Raw genomic sequence first — 17,874 nt, 5'->3', positions numbered from 1 at the left:
GACTGGAAACTGAAGGAGGATGATTGGGTGCTCTTACTTTTGAGAAGGCACGCCTAAGAAAGAAAAAGGGAAAGGAGAGGCTTTTTCCAAAGCTTAGTATGTGATACTACGGACCTTTCCAGATTACTGACAAGATAAATGATGTCTCCTTCCGATTGAAACTGCCAAATACTTGGAGGATTCACAATGCATTGCATGTGAGTCTCTTGAAACCTGTTAAGGGTGATGTGCCTGATGATGGGGAGCCTGATGAGCAACCCAAAGTGGAAGAAAACGAGGAGATCCTTGTTCCTGAACAGATTTTGGCACATAATGATACGAAGAAAGGTAAAGTCCGAAGGCGGTTCTTGGTTAAGTTCAAGAACTTTCCTGCATTTGATGCGAAGTGGATGGAGGAGGAGGACCTAGCAGATACTCCTCGGATTGTGAAACTTTACCTCGATGTTTTGGTTTAGCATAGTCTACTCCAAACGGAACCCAGAATTCAGCTTGGCCGGAGATCTTGTGCATTGGGATGCACAAGAGGGGAGTCACTCCGCTCCCTTGTCAACAGATGCCTCGATTTTGATACTAAAGTCACTGATGTCTCTTTGAGCTTCAGGGATACTGAGAGCTGACAGTATTCTGCTGGATGACTTTATGAAATGGAATTCCTGATTATGATACTGATTTGTTCTTGACTTCTTGTGAGTGCATGAACTGATAGCCGAAATGACTGCAGCATTTTGGTCTGATTGATCTCGTATAGACATGGTTGCAATAGGGGTTAGTCAATCGGACATCGTTGAGGTCCCAATTGGACCTAGATGTGATTGCTACCTACATTGCCGATAAATCATGGTCTAAGATCCGAATGAATGTTGAATGTCATGTGATGTCCTGTGATGTCTGGTGATGTCCTGTGATGTCGTGTGATGTGACTGTCGATTTTGTACATGTGCTAGATGTACGTTCCTAGTACGTAGGTACTAACAGTCAGTGTCTGCTAAGACGGTTTATGGCTTTTGTCGGTTTTGCAGGCGTAATCGCGGTCGATTACAATGCTTTCAAGAGGGGGGTATGTCACAAAGTGATGACGTGGCGGACAGCAGAAACCCTAATTTCTGCTAGAAACCCTAAAATTCCTGCAAACCCTAATTTTTGCCAGAAACCCTAAATTCCGAAAATCGCAGAGGCGGATTATTAAAAAAAAAAAAAGGAAAATAATGAGCGACGCAAATTTCGCTTTTTCTCTACTTAAATGAGAAAGAGAGAGAGAGAATGCTTTTGCTTTCATGTTTTGACTCTCTGTGAGAGAGAGAGAGCAATTGCTTTTGATTTGAAGCTTTTGGGGCTCTGCTTTTGGGCATCCCTTGTAACCTTTAAATTAGTGGTAAGGGCCTCACTTCTCAAGGGCATTTGGACGCAGAGTCTGAGAGTGAAACCCTAACCGCTCTCTTGTACTTTGATGATTGATTAATATAAAAAGAAATACCGAAAGGGGCGCCAGTCTTTGGGGCCAATATCTCTAGGCACGGAACTCCGCCAGGCCAGTGCAAATCTATTGTGATCTGTGAATTGTTTTGAAGTGGTTATTTGGTGCTGTCGCGGTTGATTCTTGACTTGGAGTGTCCAAGTCTGTTACAGTGACTTTATGATATGTATATAGAAAGTTAGCCATAATTTGTGGGACTATGGTTTGGAATTCCTTAATAACTGGATGATCATGTACTCTTACAATTGTTGTTTTGTTTGAGTATGTGTGAAAGATAAAACGTTGCAGCATTTTCTCTTGTTAATGTGAATCTAGAGTGACAAGATTTAGTTCATCCATGAGTGATCAGTGCAGTCTCGATGTGATGGCTAAAGTCAAAATGATCACGGTTCATGTCAAGATCTCAACGAGGAAAGTGATTGAGCTAGTTTAGTGTCCATTGCATGTTTTGCACGCATAATCGAGGACGATTACTCTTATTGGGGGGGGGGGGGGGGGATATATGTCACAAGTGATGATGTGGCATATTAGCGGGCATAAGAGGAGAGAGAAAGAGAGAGAGAGAGAGAGAGAGAGAGAGAGTTGCTAGACGATAACAAGGCACATCATATGGCTTAATGACGTGGCTTTCGTAATTTGCAACGGAAATTAAGGGTTGTCGGTACAACTATTGGCATGGTAGATTTTACAAGTGTGAGCTTTTTGGGACGCCAACGTTTTAGCACTTGCTTTTCAAATAGCGCTAGCTTTTCGTATCTATTGCTTTTCAACCAAGGGCCTTCAGCAGTGAGCCTAGGAAGCCACTTCTATTGATCAGCTTTGTAGCACGATCGCAACGTGGACTACTCGGCAATTCTACTTTGTGATTGACTAATGTGAGGAGCGGGCTGATATTCTATGCTCCTCTCCCTTCTTGCTCAACTCTCGGCTTTGTTCCTACTTGTCACAAGTTGGTGGCATGGAAAGGCCCCATGGGGGTTAGGGCACCCTAACAGAGGACAACCGGCCTAGGGGAATTAAAAACCCTAGAACAAGGCTGACATGGACACCTGTACGGACAGCAGTGCAATTACAATAATTGATGACGTAGCAACATCGTACAGACAGCCCTGCCATTTGCAGAAGGTGCTGACGTAGCACTGTATGGACATCCGAAAATCCGGAACCAGATTTTGGCGCCAATTTTTTTATCAGTTGCTTTTGGGGATAGTAGCTTTTCATGAGAACTACTTTTCAAGGCCAAGGGCCTTTAAATATATAATTGGGGCTCTCTCTCTCTCTCTCTCTCTCTCTCTCTCTCTCTCTCTCTCTCTCTCTCTCTCTCTCTCTCTCTCTCTCTCTCTCTCTCTCTCTCTCTCTCTCTCTCTCTCTCTCTCTCTCCTTAAACCCGACACTTAAAACTTGACTAAAGCAATACGAAAGAAATACCGCAGGGGCACCAAGGTTTGGTGCCAGTGTTTTCTAAGAGTGGAAACCGCCAACATGTGTCTACCGCATGGATTCTCTCTCTTTGTTCAATTGTTTTGAAGTACTAAACGTCTATTCCAATTCTTTTTAGGTGGCACATGGTGCCCTCCCGTTACAATGGTATCAAAGCTTCAGGCATTTGCTCTTATGAGAGCACACAAATCCTTTCCCGAACAGACAGGACAAGATGGCGCTTCTTGATTATATAGAGTACCTGCAGTTCCTCCTCAACAACTTCTCATCTTCGCTTGTCGGCAGCTTTCTTTTACTTAGCTTCAGACTTTGCTATGGCTTGATGCACTTAAGTTAGCATCCGGTCCATATCTTCAAAAATCCTATCTGCTGCAAAGATTTGTTCTTTGGTTTGCATAATAGGCAATTAATGTGGTTGCCATAGATCACTTCAAAATGTTCTTTTCCTGTAGAAGAATGTACACTTTTGTTGTATGCAAAGTCTTAAAGAGGTAGAAACTTTTTCCAAGTGGTCGTCTGCTCAGCACAAAAGCACTTCAACAAATCCAAGATTTGAAGCTTGACATTTTCACTTTGTCCATCAGTTTGAGGATGATAAGAAGAGAAATTCAACTTAATGCTGACATTCCCAAAGAGGGCTCTCCAAAATAGGCTCGGGATTATCGAATCCTTATCCCCTACAATAGACTTGGGAAGTCAATGGTGCTTGAATACTAGGGAGAGATAAACGGTCGCCATTTGCTTTGCTCCCGTTGTCTTCTTCACTGGAATGAAGTGTGTCATCTTGCTAAGCCTATCCACAATGGTCCGTAGCCAATGGCTATAGCAAGCCTTGTGACTTTCCTCAGTTAAACTTTACCTTCTAACATGTGATGCATTGTCAAACAAATGCGTCAATGTCCTTCCGCAAGATTGGCAAATAGAAATCTCTCGACCATTTGTGTGGTTAGAAGAATAAAATGGAGGCACGTGACATTCCTCTATAACTCAGTGCCTTAATTGCTTTACAGCACAAAGCTAATCCTCCATCATCAAGAAACCTTCTCTTATTTGAGTAAGGCCAACACTACCATACGTGAACAAGTCTTCATCTTTGTTGTATAAATCACGCATGGTTGTGAAGTCATATCTGATGGTGATGGCTCCAATTTAAGGTCTCCTTGACAAAGCATCGACCACCATGTTGTCTTTACCCTTCATGTTTTCAAGAGTAAACATGGACAAGAAATGTGTCCACCGCTTTGCATAGGTGACAGCTTCTTCTATGTGAGGAAATACTTCAAGCTTTGAAGATCGATTTAGACCACAGATGTAGTGCCCTAAAGATAGTGCTTCCATAGGTTAATGCATGAACCACAGCAAGCAATTTCGTCTGGAAGGCGGAGTAGTTCTTCTCTCCACCCCACAACTTTCTTCTTTGTGAGAAAATACTTCAAACTTTGGTGATAGGTTTTGAGCACAAATTTAGTGCCCAAAAAATAGTACTTTCCACATGATTAATGCATGAACCACAGCAAGCAATTCCTTTTGGTAGGTGGAGTAGTCCTTCTCTCCATCCCACAACTTCCGACTCTCGCAAGGCAATCGATCTTCCATCTGACACCAAGGCAACACCAATGTCTACATCTGAAACATCACAATTTACTACAAAATCTTTGTTCAAATCGGGAGGATAAAGAACAATATTCCTGCTAGCTTCTTCCTTCGAACATTGGAAGGCTCACTCTTTCTTCTGTGTCCACATAAGATAGCTCTTTTTTTGCACGAGTCATGCAAAGGTGTTGTAGTGTGTGCAAAGTAGCGATTTGTCACGTGCACATCTAACCCTATGTGTACGTGTACAAGCTACTTCATGACTAGGGTTCAGTTCAGTTAGCCTAGCTTAGGAAGTGTTCTGGCACTTTTGTGAGTGTTCGCAGACCGTGCATGTCTAGGCACTTAGAGGAGGCATATCCTCTGGTTGCACACAACATGATCATCAAAGTACAATCAGAACCCATCAAGAGCATTTTTACAGTGCACGGATCTATTTTCCCTATTTTAGCCAGTTTTCACTTATTATTAATAAGTGACTTTGTTGGGAAACTGGGTAGGGCAATTTGACTCAGGCGATATAAGAAAACCTAGCATTAGCACTTTCTGGCAGAAGAGGCAGCAAGGACCGAGTGTCCAACACTGCACCTTCTCAACAAGACTCCCCGGCAGGCAACCTAGCGTTTTCAGCCACCGAAGACCAGCGTTTTTCTTCAGATGCAGATCAGCCCCAGCGTTTTGCAACTTGCAGATCAGCCTGGAGACAGCAGAATCAATAGCGTTTTTGCAGCAGATGTCCCATCAGCCCTAGCATTTTTGGAGTTGCAGTCTGCAGATCATCTAGAGTTTTGCATTTCCTTGGCAACAGCCCAGCCCACAACATCAAAGTTTTCAGTTTTCAGCACTTAAGACACCGCAGATCAAGCCTGAACCTCGCAGATCTCACCTTCCCAGAGCATATCCTTGCCACACGGTCAGATCAGCCAACGTTTGCAGATTCAGCCCGCCATTCGCAGATTTCAGCATTTGCGTTTTTCAGCGCATCGTTGTCACGTCGTCGTCATCGCCGTCGTCACCGACATAGAGTCAAAATTCAGCAGATACAAGATTTGCAAATTTCAGCCCTTAGCGTTTTCAATTTTCAGCCCGGCATCTCGTCGTCGTCGACATCGTCGACAAGACCATTGCATTCAGACCATTGTAGAGATTTGTGCAATCAATAGTAGACCGCTCTCGCCATAGAGAGTGGGGCCTTTGGAGGAGGGTTTGACAACACTCTGGTGTCGTATTCTTCTCTCCCTATCTCTCAATCTCAGCACCTTTATTCATAGTGTTTACCACTTTGTTTGTGATCATTTGCACTCTCTCACTAAAGGAACAGAAGGCTCTCCCTTCCGTAAGTAAAACGAACCCTTGAGCACAGTTCGGAGCACTCATCTTGAGCAAAGTTCAACATTCACTTCCACTGCACCTTACATTGGTATCAGTGCTTTGGCAGTGTTCTGTATCACTCAAGGAAAGAACCACAAGAATTTTTTTTGCTTGTTGCGGTCGCACGTAACCCAAGTCCTCTTGGGCTTGTCGATTCCTATTCGTGTTTTTGAAGAGTGACAGGAAACCCAAGAAAGAAGGGCTTGTCCAGCCTCCCCTTGTTTCTTTTTTCACTCATTAAGAGCGGACCGTGCACTTAGCGGCCAGTCAATCGACGTGAGGTAGGAAAAAGCAACCTTGGTGTGAGCGCAAGGCCACCAAGGGGTGCGCCCGCAGGAAAGAGTAGAGCTCGGGTAAGAGAAGATCCTTCTCTAACACAGATTGCAAGCGAAAGAAGAACCTCAAGAACTCAAGAACTCAAGGACTTAAGAACCCAAGAACCCAAGACCCTCAAGAACCCAAGTTCCTCATGAACTTAAGAACCCAAGACTTCAGTGTATGGTCATCACCCGAAGCGGAATGGATACTTCGCATGGAGGTGATGAGCATGGAAGTGGCAAAGAAGAATTTTCCCCACCAGAAGGTTTTTCTGACCCTCCCCATCTATGCCAAGGATTGCACCAAATCCTATGGAGGCTTTGGTCAAGACGATGATGGACATGATGTTACAACAAGAAGCGCAATGCGCTGCCTTGGAGCGTGAGCGCGAAGAAAGAAAAGCAGAATTGGATCGCGAACGCGAAGAAAGAAAAGAAGAAAGAAAGGCCGACTTGGAGCGTGAGCGCTTGCAAGCGCGCTTGGCAGCCGAAGAGCAAAGGTTACCCTTGGAGCGTGAGCGCGAGCAAGCGCGCTTGGCGGCCGAAGAGAAAAGGGCAGCCTTGAAGCGTGAGTGTGAGCAAGCGCGCTTGGCAGCCGAAGAAAGAAAGGCAGCTATTGAGTTGGAGCCTAAGCAAGCACGCGAAGCACAACGAATAGCGGCCGAAGACAGACGAGCGACATTGGAGTTAGAGTGTGAGGCGCAGAGGGATCAATGCATACAAGAGTTGGTCCTACAGGTACTTACCTCGAAGCCTGAGCCGGTCAAAGATGTTGGTAGTTCATCAAGTAGCAGAGGCTCAAACTCCAACAACCCCGTCACTGAGAAGATCACATTCAGTAAGTATGACGATAAGATGGATGCTAGTGTTATTCCCTCTTGGTTGCATCAATTTAATGCTTATTTTGCGACAACTAAGAAGACGGGGAATAGCAAGGTTTTAACGGCATCCATGTACCTTGCCGGTGATGCCATTAATTGGTACCACGCATGGCAAGAGGCACACTTGGTCGTGCACCTAGAGGAAGCCGACGGAGACGCGCCCTTTTCCTTCAATTGGGCAGACTTCCAAGACAAGCTCAATGCGCGGTTTATGCCTCCTCAGTACCTAGCACGGTTGAAAGAAGATTGGCGCAATCTCAAGCAGAATGGTATGCCAATCATGTCTTTTTCTAACCGTGTTTTGCAGCTCGGCACCCAATTACGCAAAACTAATGATGAGCGCAAAGAGGCTTTCCTTTTGGGTTGGACGAATATATCAAGTTTGATGTAGAAGTCTTCGACCTCGCGGATCTCAACAAGGCGGTAGCAATTGCTCTCTCCCAAGAGATGAAGCACAACAAGGGAAAGCCTAAGGAGAACAAGTCGTCTCAAAGTACCTCCCAGAATCCTCAGAATGGTAAGAAACGATAAGAATGGTAACTCTTCTAACCAATCTTCCCCTAGTCTCTCAGAAAAGAACTCTCCAAATGAACCTAAGGGTAAAGCTAACACAATTGCTAAACCTAAGCTCACTCCATATGAAAAGGTAGAACAAGGAATTTTAGGAGGATACATCACGTCGGAAGAACAAAGCATTTATTCTAAGGAAGGTCAATGTTATCATTGTCACATCAAGGGTCACATAAAAAGAACATGTCCTAAGCTTGACTCTAATGAATCTAAAGAACCCACAAAACCCACATCATTTATCAATACAATAAATGAGAACAGGAGTGTGACCCAAGTTTCTCATGATCCTCCCATTGATGAGTCTCTCATTAAGTGTTATGGTCATGTGAAGGGTATTCGTTTTGTCATATTGTTCGACCCAGGCAGTATGCATGATGTGATTAGTGACTCTCTTGTCGAAAGAGCCCGCTTGGAGGTTAGCAAGACATCTCCTTTCAAGGTGTTGGGCTTTGCTCCCGGTATGGACTCTCTCGTCACGCAAGAGTGCCTTGATGTTTTGTTCACTGCTCAACAAGCGTCCTTCCGCAGAAAATTTGTAGTCTCTCCTCTTTCAGGATGTGATATGCTTTTAGGCATTCGATGGTTTCGTGAGCATAGCCCTCTCATTGATTGGGCAGCTAATACTTTCACTTTCAATGCCAAGAGTGACTCTCCCATTGTCATTCGTGGGGAGCAAGTTGTTCATTCTTCATCTCTCATTTCTAATGTGCAGGCGAAGATTGAAAAGAATCAGGAGAAGGAGACTCTCTTAGTCTTGTCTTCTCCAAAGCACGACACACATGGTTTGCATGATAAAGATGTGATTATTCACAAACATGATGATTTGCATGTGATTGTTCACAAGGATGATGGTTTAGTTGATACTTTGTCTCCTCATTGCAGATTCAATCAATCACGAAGAACCGATCTTGGCTCTCGAGTCAAGGTCCAAAGAACCCCCACAAAGGAAGTATTATGTGTGCGCATGATTAGTCAGCACGCATTGTTCGAGTGTTTCATTCGTGATGGTTTCCTGTATTTTAGTCGCCATCCTTATGTGATCCCTTTTCATAGGCATGCCATATGGTACGATGAACACGATTCACTCATGAATGAGCACGGATGTATGCGGATTACTCATGAAAAGATGAAATGTTTGCACCCAAGGAATTAACATTCCATGTCTCTTCCTTGGCATGACACAGTATCCAAAAGAGCACAAGAAGGATTGAGTATCAAGCATCGGCATTTCCATTGTGATTTGCCACAGTTGATAGATTTAAATCAGAAAGTCAAGATTCGATCTCACGGTTTGCGTGTGTTTGATGAACGGTTTGGCACTCCGTCACTTTGTTCATCTACATTGCATGCACAGTTTTTTTGAAAGAATAGTTTTTTTCCAGTCACTTTAAATGGAATGGGTATGTTCATGTTTTTGTGTTGAAAGTGGTTTCAGGAATTTTATCCTAGGAGATTCTTGAAGAAGGTAGACGCATGACTGTAGACGAAGTTGAAGCATTGAAGGAGCCACATATGACTTTTGTCGCTTTCACCGCAGCCCAAAGAAGCAAGCATTGTAGACCTTTCTGAAGCTCAAGTATCGCACGACCCACACATCAGAGTGGGCCGGCGAAGAGTCCTTCCCAGGATTAGGATTCATCCAGACGCTGTTGGCGATCTCCCTGGACGCCATACAGTTCGGTACTAGTACCTCACTTTGAAAAGGAGGGGATGTCACGTGCACATCTAACCCTATGAGTACGTGGACAAGCTACTTAATGACTATGGTTCAATTTAGTTAGCCTAGCTTAGGAAGTGTTCTGGCACTTTTGTGAGTCTGTCCGCAAACCGTGCATATCCAAGCACTTAGAGTAGATGCATATCCTCTGGTTGCACATAGCATGATCATCAAATTACCATCAGAACCCATCAGGAGCATTTTTACAGTGCATGGACCTATATTCCCTATTTTAGCCATTTTTCACTTATTATTAAAAAGTGAGTTTGTTGGGAAACTGGGTAGGGCAATTTGACTCAGGCGATATATAAGAAAACCTAGCGCTAGCACTTTCTGGCAGAAGAGGCAGCAGGGACCGAGTGTCCAACAGTGCACCTTCTCAACAAGACTCCCCGGCAGGCAACCTAGCGTTTTCAGCCACCGAAGACCAGTGTTTTTCTTCATATGCAGATCAGCCCCAGCGTTTTGCAAGTTGCAGATCAGCCTGGCGACAACAGAATCAATAGCGTTTTTGCAGCAGATATGGCATCAGCCCTAGCGTTTTTGGAGTTGCAGATCATCTAGCGTTTTGCAGTTCCTTGGCGACAGTTCAGCCCACAACATCAACGTTTTCAGTTTTCAGCACTTAAGACACCGCAGATTAAGTCCCGAACCTCGCAGATCTCACCTTCCCGCTGCAGATCCTTGCCACACGGTCAGATCAGCCAGCGTTTGCAGATTCAGCCCGCTATTCGCAGATTTCAGCATTTGCGTTTTTCAGCGCATCGTCGTCATCGCCGTCGTCACCGACATAGAGTCAGAATTCAGCAGATACAAGATTTGCAAATTTCAGCCCTTAGCGTTTTCAGTTTTCAGCCCGGCGTCTCGTCGTCGTCCTCATCGTCGTCGACATCATCGGCAAGACCATTGCATTCAGACCATTGTAGAGATTTGTGCAATCAATAGTAGACCGCTCTCGCCATAGAGAGTGGGGCCTTTGGAGGAGGGTTTGACAATATTCTGGTGTCATATTCTTCTCTCTCTATCTCTCAATCTCAACACCTTCATTCACAGTGTTTACCATTTTGTTTGTGATCATTTGCACTCTCTCACTAAAGGAACGAAAGGCTCTCCCTTCCGTAAGTAAAAGGAACCCTTGAGCACAGTTCGGAGCACTCATCTTGAGCAAAGCTCAACGTTCACTTCCGCTGCACCTTACACGATTGTATTGCCTGTAGTAAGAACAAAATCCAAGAAAACTTCTTACTTCATAAACATCCTTCCGAGTTGTCCATGATGACTTCAACTTTGGCAAGATCCATGATCCTTACACCTACTCAAATCATAGATGATGTATCAAAAATACTTTATTTCATGCAAATAAAGTTTGTGAGTCCAAAATGGAAACACAATCACCAAATTTTCTTCTCATGCTCTTCTTCATTGGATAAGAAGATAATGATTTCATCAAAGAAAGTTCCAAAAAAAAAATTATGAGGACAAAAATGCAATCCATCAATCGGTTGACTGGCATAACCAAGAATTCATACAAACTAATAGAAGTGAGTCCAAAAGTCTTGAAACACAATCGCCAAATGCTTCTCATGCTCTTCTTCATTGGATAAGAACATGATGATGTCATCAAAGAAAGTTCCAAAAAACTTTTTATGAGGACAAAAAAGCAATCCATCAATTGGTTGAACGTAGCTAGTGCGTTGGTTAGACCAAATGGCATAACCAAGGATTCATACAAACTAAATGTAGTGTGAATATTTATGTAGGACCTAAAAGAAAGTCCACATGCTCCAAATATCCGCCAATGTGAATCCTCAATGGATCCTTCATATATGCCACTTGTGCTTGTTGTCCAAAGAGTGTCAACTATTGTCAAATTACCTTTTTCTTCATTAGTGAGGCCAATATATCCGGTTGCTTCTTCAAAGATGAATTTATGAGTTGATTCAGAATCAATCATAACTACAAAAGGTAGATCTCTAAGCTTTCCATGGTTGCCTTACTTTAGCGTCAATAATGCACTCAGAAACTTGGATGTTAGTGATGGTAGCAACCTTCCGTTTGGTTGGCTCCTTTGAAATCTTCTTGTTGCCTTTCTTCTTCATGCACTCCTATGCCGTGTGTCCTCTACCATCACATTCAAAACACCTTCCTTCCTTGATTCGTCTTCCAATTCTTCCTTTGACAGGTTGTTGTCGGTCGATCTTTCTTGCTTGGGCTAATTTTTAAACTTGATGGTTTATAAGACGTTGAAGGCTTCTTTCCTTGAGACTTGTCAATCTTTGCTCTCTTTGATGAACCTTCATCCGTTGAAAAACTCTTCAGCATCCATTTCATATCACGAGCTTCTGCATTCAATACTAACTCCATGCAATCCTTCAAAGTTTCCTTTCGTGAGACATGTATAAGAGGCTTCAAAAGTGGATGTAGACCACCTTCAAACTTGCGGATAACTTCGTGATCACTCACATTGATATATTGATCAGCCTTGAGATATGTATTCCAAGCGTGGTCAATATACCCTTGCACATTTCCCTCTTTCTGGGCAGCTTAGCCTGGTCTGTGCACACCTTCTTGAACTTCGTTTGCAAAAATTGAGTTGTAAATATCTCCTTAAATTCCTCCTTTCTTATTCTTCTCCTCCTCCAATTCGTCTAGTAGCTTCTCCTTTGTACGTGGCTCCATTGATGATCGATGACTCGATGAGAAGAAAGTGTTGTGTGTCACAAGACGGGCACCACGTGCCAATAGAAAAGAACAGACTGAACAAACTCTTCGCACTTCAATAACAACTGAACTGAGAGAGAGAGAGAGAGAGAGAAAGACGACACGCGACACGGAGTGGCGGAATTCCACCCCAGAGAGTATTGGCCCCAAACCTTGGCGCCCCTTTCGGTATTTCTTTATATTGCATCATCAAAGTACAAGCCGGTACTCCAGACTCTGCACCTTCGTATTGAAGCATGCCAGAGAATGAGCCCTAGCCTCATATTTAAAGGCCCTTGGCCTGAAAAGCAGTTTATATGAAAAGCTTTCAAACTCAAAAGCTTCTCGTCCAAAAAAACATAAAAAGTTTTCAAAAACTTCTGGTCCAAAAAGCAATGCCAAAAGCTGCCAGCGCAATTTACGGAAATCCGTACAGCCTGCCACGTCATCATGTCAGCGCAATTTTCGGAATTTGTCTGCTGCCTTAGGGTTAGGGTTAGGGTTTTTGGCAGAAATTAGGGTTGCAGGTTTTAGGGTTAGGGTTTTCAGAATTAGGGTTTGCAGCAATTAGGGTTTCTTGCAGAAATTAGGGTTTGCAGGTTTTAGGGTTAGGGTTTCCAGAATTAGGGTTTCAGCAGTTAGGGTTTTCAGAATTAGGGTTTCTGGCAGAAATTAGGGTTAGGGTTTTCTGCACTCGGGCAACCACGTCATCACTCTGTGACACTTCCTCTGTTGCTTGTTCTTCTTAGGGTTTAGGCCCCTCGGCCGGTAGCTCCGTTCTTTAGTAGGTCGGCACGTCAACAATTTGTCACATCTCCCCTTCTTGAAAGAGAGTAATCGTCCGCGATTACGGCATATCTGCAAAACAACTCAAGTTAGTTCAAAAATTTCCGAGGGTCATTCAGAGGGACAATCAATTTGCTCTTTTTATTAAGGAGTTAGCTTCTCCTTTCTGCTCTTTTGATCAAGGAGTTAGTTCTCCTTTCTGCTCTTTTGATCAAGGAGTTAGTTGCTCCTATCGGCTGTTTTGATCAAGGAGTTAGCGTCTCCTTTCGTCCAGATCGGAACTCTTGATATTCCGGCGTAGTAAAATTAGCCATCACACCCAGACCGTATACTGATCTTCCTCGGGTGTCTTGATGTACTAAAATTACATACCCAGGCAATCTCATCCAATTAGGAATATTCACTGGTTGGCACATCACAATGCAACACAAATGCTCACATATGCATGTTACAAGACATAGAAACATAAAGCCACCGATGAACACTCCTCCCGCATAACCTAACAAGGTCCGGGCCGGGAGATATTCAACGACTCCCTCATCACTCCTCCCGCATAACCTAAAAAGGTCCGGGCCGGGAGATATAGAGGCCTTTTACAACCAAACGCCCCCCAGACCGCAGCCTGCGTCGTTTGGAGGTGCTGAGAGTAACCACTGCTCAGACTTCTTAATACTCCTCCCGCATAACCATCCAGGTCCGGGCCGAGAGTCACAACAACAATTATTTTACAAGCATACAACCAAACGCTCCCTAGGCATCGGCCTGCGTCGTTCCGAGGTTTTTCAAACATACAACGAAACGCTCCCAAGGCATCGGCCTGCGTCGTTCCGAGGTTCAAACAATACCAAAACAGTATTTCTCACTTCTCCACCCAAGAGTAAAATCACCAATCATTGAAACCAGTATCAAACCAGAGTCAAACAATTCAAATCGGCACCAAAACAGGTTCAAAACAGATACCATCCATTTCAAACAAATTCCAAACAGGATCACCAAACAAGCTCAAACAGAACTCAAACTTAAAAAGCAATCTCGACATCAATCGAGCTCGAAAAGTCGACTGACTTTCCATCCTGAAACCTGCACCAAAAATTAGGGTTAGGTTTCTTCCATAAGGTCATAGCCGAGCACAGCATGGTCCATCAGCTCTTGGACAAACAGTGTTTCTTTGGCAGTGATGGTAGTCCCATGATAGCAATCGCACTCGCTCTCCAAGTTCATCTACTCGTGAAGAGACATCTACTGGGAGATGTCGAGAAACTTCAAGTTATAATCTGCTAGGGTTTCCATGGCAAGCATTTCAGGATACCCGACTCTGCCAGAAGTTGCACTCTGAAGGAAGATGTCAGAAACCATATAACTTCGGGCAAAAAAAATTTCTTGAAAGCTTGCCCAAGTACTTGGAGTATGCTGCTTGGTAGCTGTAGAAATCAACATCTGCATAGCACTGCTTCTGAGAAAAACAGTGACTTGAAACAAATCTGGATCCTTCTCTTGCAAGTGATCTTAATTGGCTTATGCCCTGTAAGACACTGCGGTGAAGACGGGAGCGCGCCCGATGCGCGATGAAGTAAGGGTGGGAGTGGCTAATAAGTCCGGGTTGGGGGGCGCAGATATCCTCGAATAAAGCTCTGTCTGCTCTTTAATCCGGGTTGGAGGGCGAAGATATCCTCGAATAAAGCTCTGTCTGCTCTTTTGTAGGACCGGTATGCTTTCAGAAAAGCACACGCCTGATGCTCTGATACCACTGTCACAAGACGGGCACCACGTGCCAATAGAAAAGAACAGACTGAACAAACTCTTCGCACTTCAATAACAACTGAACTGAGAGAGAGAGAGAGAGAGAGAAAGACGACACGCGACACGGAGTGGCGGAATTCCACCCCAGAGAGTATTGGCCCCAAACCTTGGCGCCCCTTTCGGTATTTCTTTATATTGCATCATCAAAGTACAAGCCGGTACTCCAGACTCTGCACCTTCGTACTGAAGCATGCCAGAGAATGAGCCCTAGCCTCATATTTAAAGGCCCTTGGCCAGAAAAGCAGTTTATATGAACAGCTTTCAAACTCAAAAGCTTCTCATCCAAAAAAACATAAAAAGTTTTCAAAAACTTCTGGTCCAAAAAGCAATGATAAAGTTGCCAGCGCAATTTACGGAAATCCGTACAGCCTGCCACGTCATCATGTCAGCGCAATTTTCGGAATTTGTCTGCTGCCTTAGGGTTAGGGTTAGGGTTTTTGGCAGAAATTAGGGTTGCAGGTTTTAGGGTTAGGGTTTGCAATAATTAGGGTTTCTTGCAAAAATTAGGGTTTGCAGGTTTTAGGGTTAGGGTTTCCAGAATTAGGGTTTCAGTAGTTAGGGTTTTCAGAATTAGGGTTTCTGGCAGAAATTAGGGTTAGGGTTTTCTGCACTCGGGCAACCACGTCATCACTCTGTGACACTTCCTCTGTTGCTTGTTCTTCTTAGGGTTTAGGCCCCTCGGACAGTAGCTCCGTTCTTTAGTAGGTCGACACGTAAACAATTTGTCACATTGTGTAGGGCTCCAAGGAAAAGGAATTTCCGGATGAGTCCAGGTCGATGATGCCCTTCCTTAATAGATGTTCTTTGGCAAAGACAATTGGGTCACCAAGATCAGAACTTTTAATAAAATCTTCAACTGGCACTAATTTCTCCATCTCTTTCATACATTCAAGAAGCTTCTTATCGATCCATCTTCTCTATGGTTGTGAGCATGAGATGATGATGAAGTCTTTTCTCTTTGTTGGCGGGTTGATTTCTCACGTTGCTACTTTTGAAGGAGGATTCTCCTCTTTAGGAAGAGAAATCCTTCGAGTACTGGAGTGCGTCATTGACTTTGATCCATAGTCACAAGGGACATGTTCCGTGGATTGGGGACGGGGCTCAAATGGATTTTTAGTGTAAAAAAGAGGGCCGGACGGCAAGTGGGGACGAGAAGCATAGTTACCAGGAACGCGGAACGCGAACGGCAACAGGCCTCCCTGCGAAACGGGGGAACGGCAAGGGGTCCGAAACGGGAACGGCGCGGAACGGGAGGCATTAAAAAACACCCAAATAATGCAATTTTTAGCGTTATGTGTTTGAACTTTGAATACAAGTAGTGTTAGAGTCCTTTGACTCTAATACTCACAAAAAACATACCATTCCACCTTATTATGGCTTGATTGCATCGTGTGGTGATGCGCGGTCATAGTACGTTCACAACAGACACAATGCATGCTTGAGATAGAGAGCTTGAGAGAGGCTTCACTTCTTGAGATGAAGGGAGAGAGAGCTTGAAGCCTTGAAAATTGAGGGCAAGCCCAAGAGAGAGAGCTTGAGAGCTTGAGGCCCGAGCGCGAGGGTAGAGGAAGAGAGAGAGAGCCTTGAGGCTTGTTGCATTTGGGAAGGAAAGGGGTGAGGGGGGAGCAATTTATAAGGAGAAACACACACCCAAAATCTACCCCTTTATGCTTTCTTACCATTGCTGCCGTTCCGGGCCGTTCCGGGCCGTTCCGAGACGTTCCGGCCCCGTTCCCCCTTGCCGTTCCGGTATTCCCTGGTCTGTCGAAACGCCTGGCCGTTCCGGGCACCTGCAACCGACCGGAACGCCGTTCCGGCGTTCCAGGCCTTGGTAGGGGCGTTCCCCGGTAACTCTGACGAGAAGCCCAAAAATGGGCATCCCCTTGACTATGCTTTGATTTTCTCTAAGTGGCTTGACATCTTTATGGAAGCAAAACCGCCTTCAATCACCTTGATGGTAAGGAAGGTCTCCGCTCTAATACCAATGAAACTCGCCTTTGATACACCAGGAGCAACAACAATGAGAGCACGTCAAAGGCCATAGATATCACGACCCACATTGCACTCACCGGGGGAGGGGGGGATTTGTGCCACATAGAGAGGAGCTTCGATATCACATGCCTTTCTCAGCACTCTTGATAAAGGCCCTATCTCTGCCTATGATGCTATTCATCCTGAAGCCTAGCTTCTCTTTAAGGCAGTGCAATAGCTTCCCCATAGTTGTGTGCTCATATACATATATGTAGCATGCTACAGGTTAGGATGCATGAGACATGGGACGAAGCTACAGACTCAGTATATACAGTGTACAATTTGTATGTTTTTCCTCTTTCAACCATCATACATGCAAGTATGTGTCATGGGTACCATTACACACGGCTTTGTCAGATGGGTGGGACTGGCCTTTGCAATCCTCTCTCTCATGGAACGGTCTCTCCCCAAGAAGTGAACACACTTCCCATGACTTGATATAATAGCTACTTTTCTCCCTTGTATGAGCGTTACACATGGCTTTGTCTGATGGGTGTGAATGGCCTTTTGCAATCCTCTCTCTTATGGAATGGCCTTTCCCCAAGGAGTGAACACATATCCCATGACTTGATATAACAGCTACCTTTCTCCCTTGCAATCATTGTACCTATAACTCTTATGAGTCTTAAGAGCGAGTGTAGCATGTTTTGACCCTCTTCGTCTTTATATATGCCTGTATGGGATGTACGGCATGATACCCGGTTCTATGGGTCCACTTTGGTCCCCAAAGGACGTGGACAGAACTCTCACTCTCTCTCTCTCTCTCTCACACACACACACACACGCTCTCTGTGAAGAATCAGAAGAGAGAAATACCTGTGCAGGGTGGTCATTCCATCGCGAGCGTCCATCATCGTTCAAGCTCCATGGAGCACACACACAACATTTCTTACACGTGTAAACGTTGAGCGTTTGTCACTAGGCCTAAAGGTAAAGTTTCAAAACGGCTTCAAAAGCAAGGAATTAAGTTTTGATGAATTTACCCAACCAATGAAGAAAATATGTAATCTTTTCTCATCCCTCGCTAACGATTTCGTAGCTACCCTCTGCACCGCTCAACACACCATGGTAGCTAAATTGATTGCAAATTATTAAAGGAGACATAAAAGAGTAGAAAAAGTCGGAAATTTTGATTTTTTGAAGCTACAACTCGTGGGCTTCAAGAGGGAAACTCAAATTCAAAAGATGGGGGAC

General features: G+C 44.4%; 1 protein-coding gene across 1 annotated transcript in view; it reads right to left on the bottom strand.

Moving 5' to 3' along the window:
• Window positions 1-17,667, bottom strand: part of LOC147437666 (uncharacterized) — a 51,439-nt gene extending 33,772 nt beyond the window's left edge. Inside the window, exon 1 of the mRNA XM_086487161.1 lies at window positions 17,497-17,667. Within this exon, the coding sequence (XP_086343287.1) occupies window positions 17,497-17,534 (38 nt within the window). The 5' untranslated portion in view covers window positions 17,535-17,667. The remainder of the gene's footprint in view (window positions 1-17,496) is intronic.
• Between the last annotated feature and the right edge of the window lie 207 nt (window positions 17,668-17,874).

This window comes from Adiantum capillus-veneris, chromosome 17 (assembly GCF_014529385.1).
Source record: "Adiantum capillus-veneris isolate H3 chromosome 17, ASM1452938v2, whole genome shotgun sequence".
Classification (NCBI taxonomy): domain Eukaryota; kingdom Viridiplantae; phylum Streptophyta; class Polypodiopsida; order Polypodiales; family Pteridaceae; genus Adiantum; species Adiantum capillus-veneris.
The sequence above is the reverse complement of the archived record's forward strand: the minus strand, read 5'-3'. Positions and strand labels throughout refer to the sequence as shown.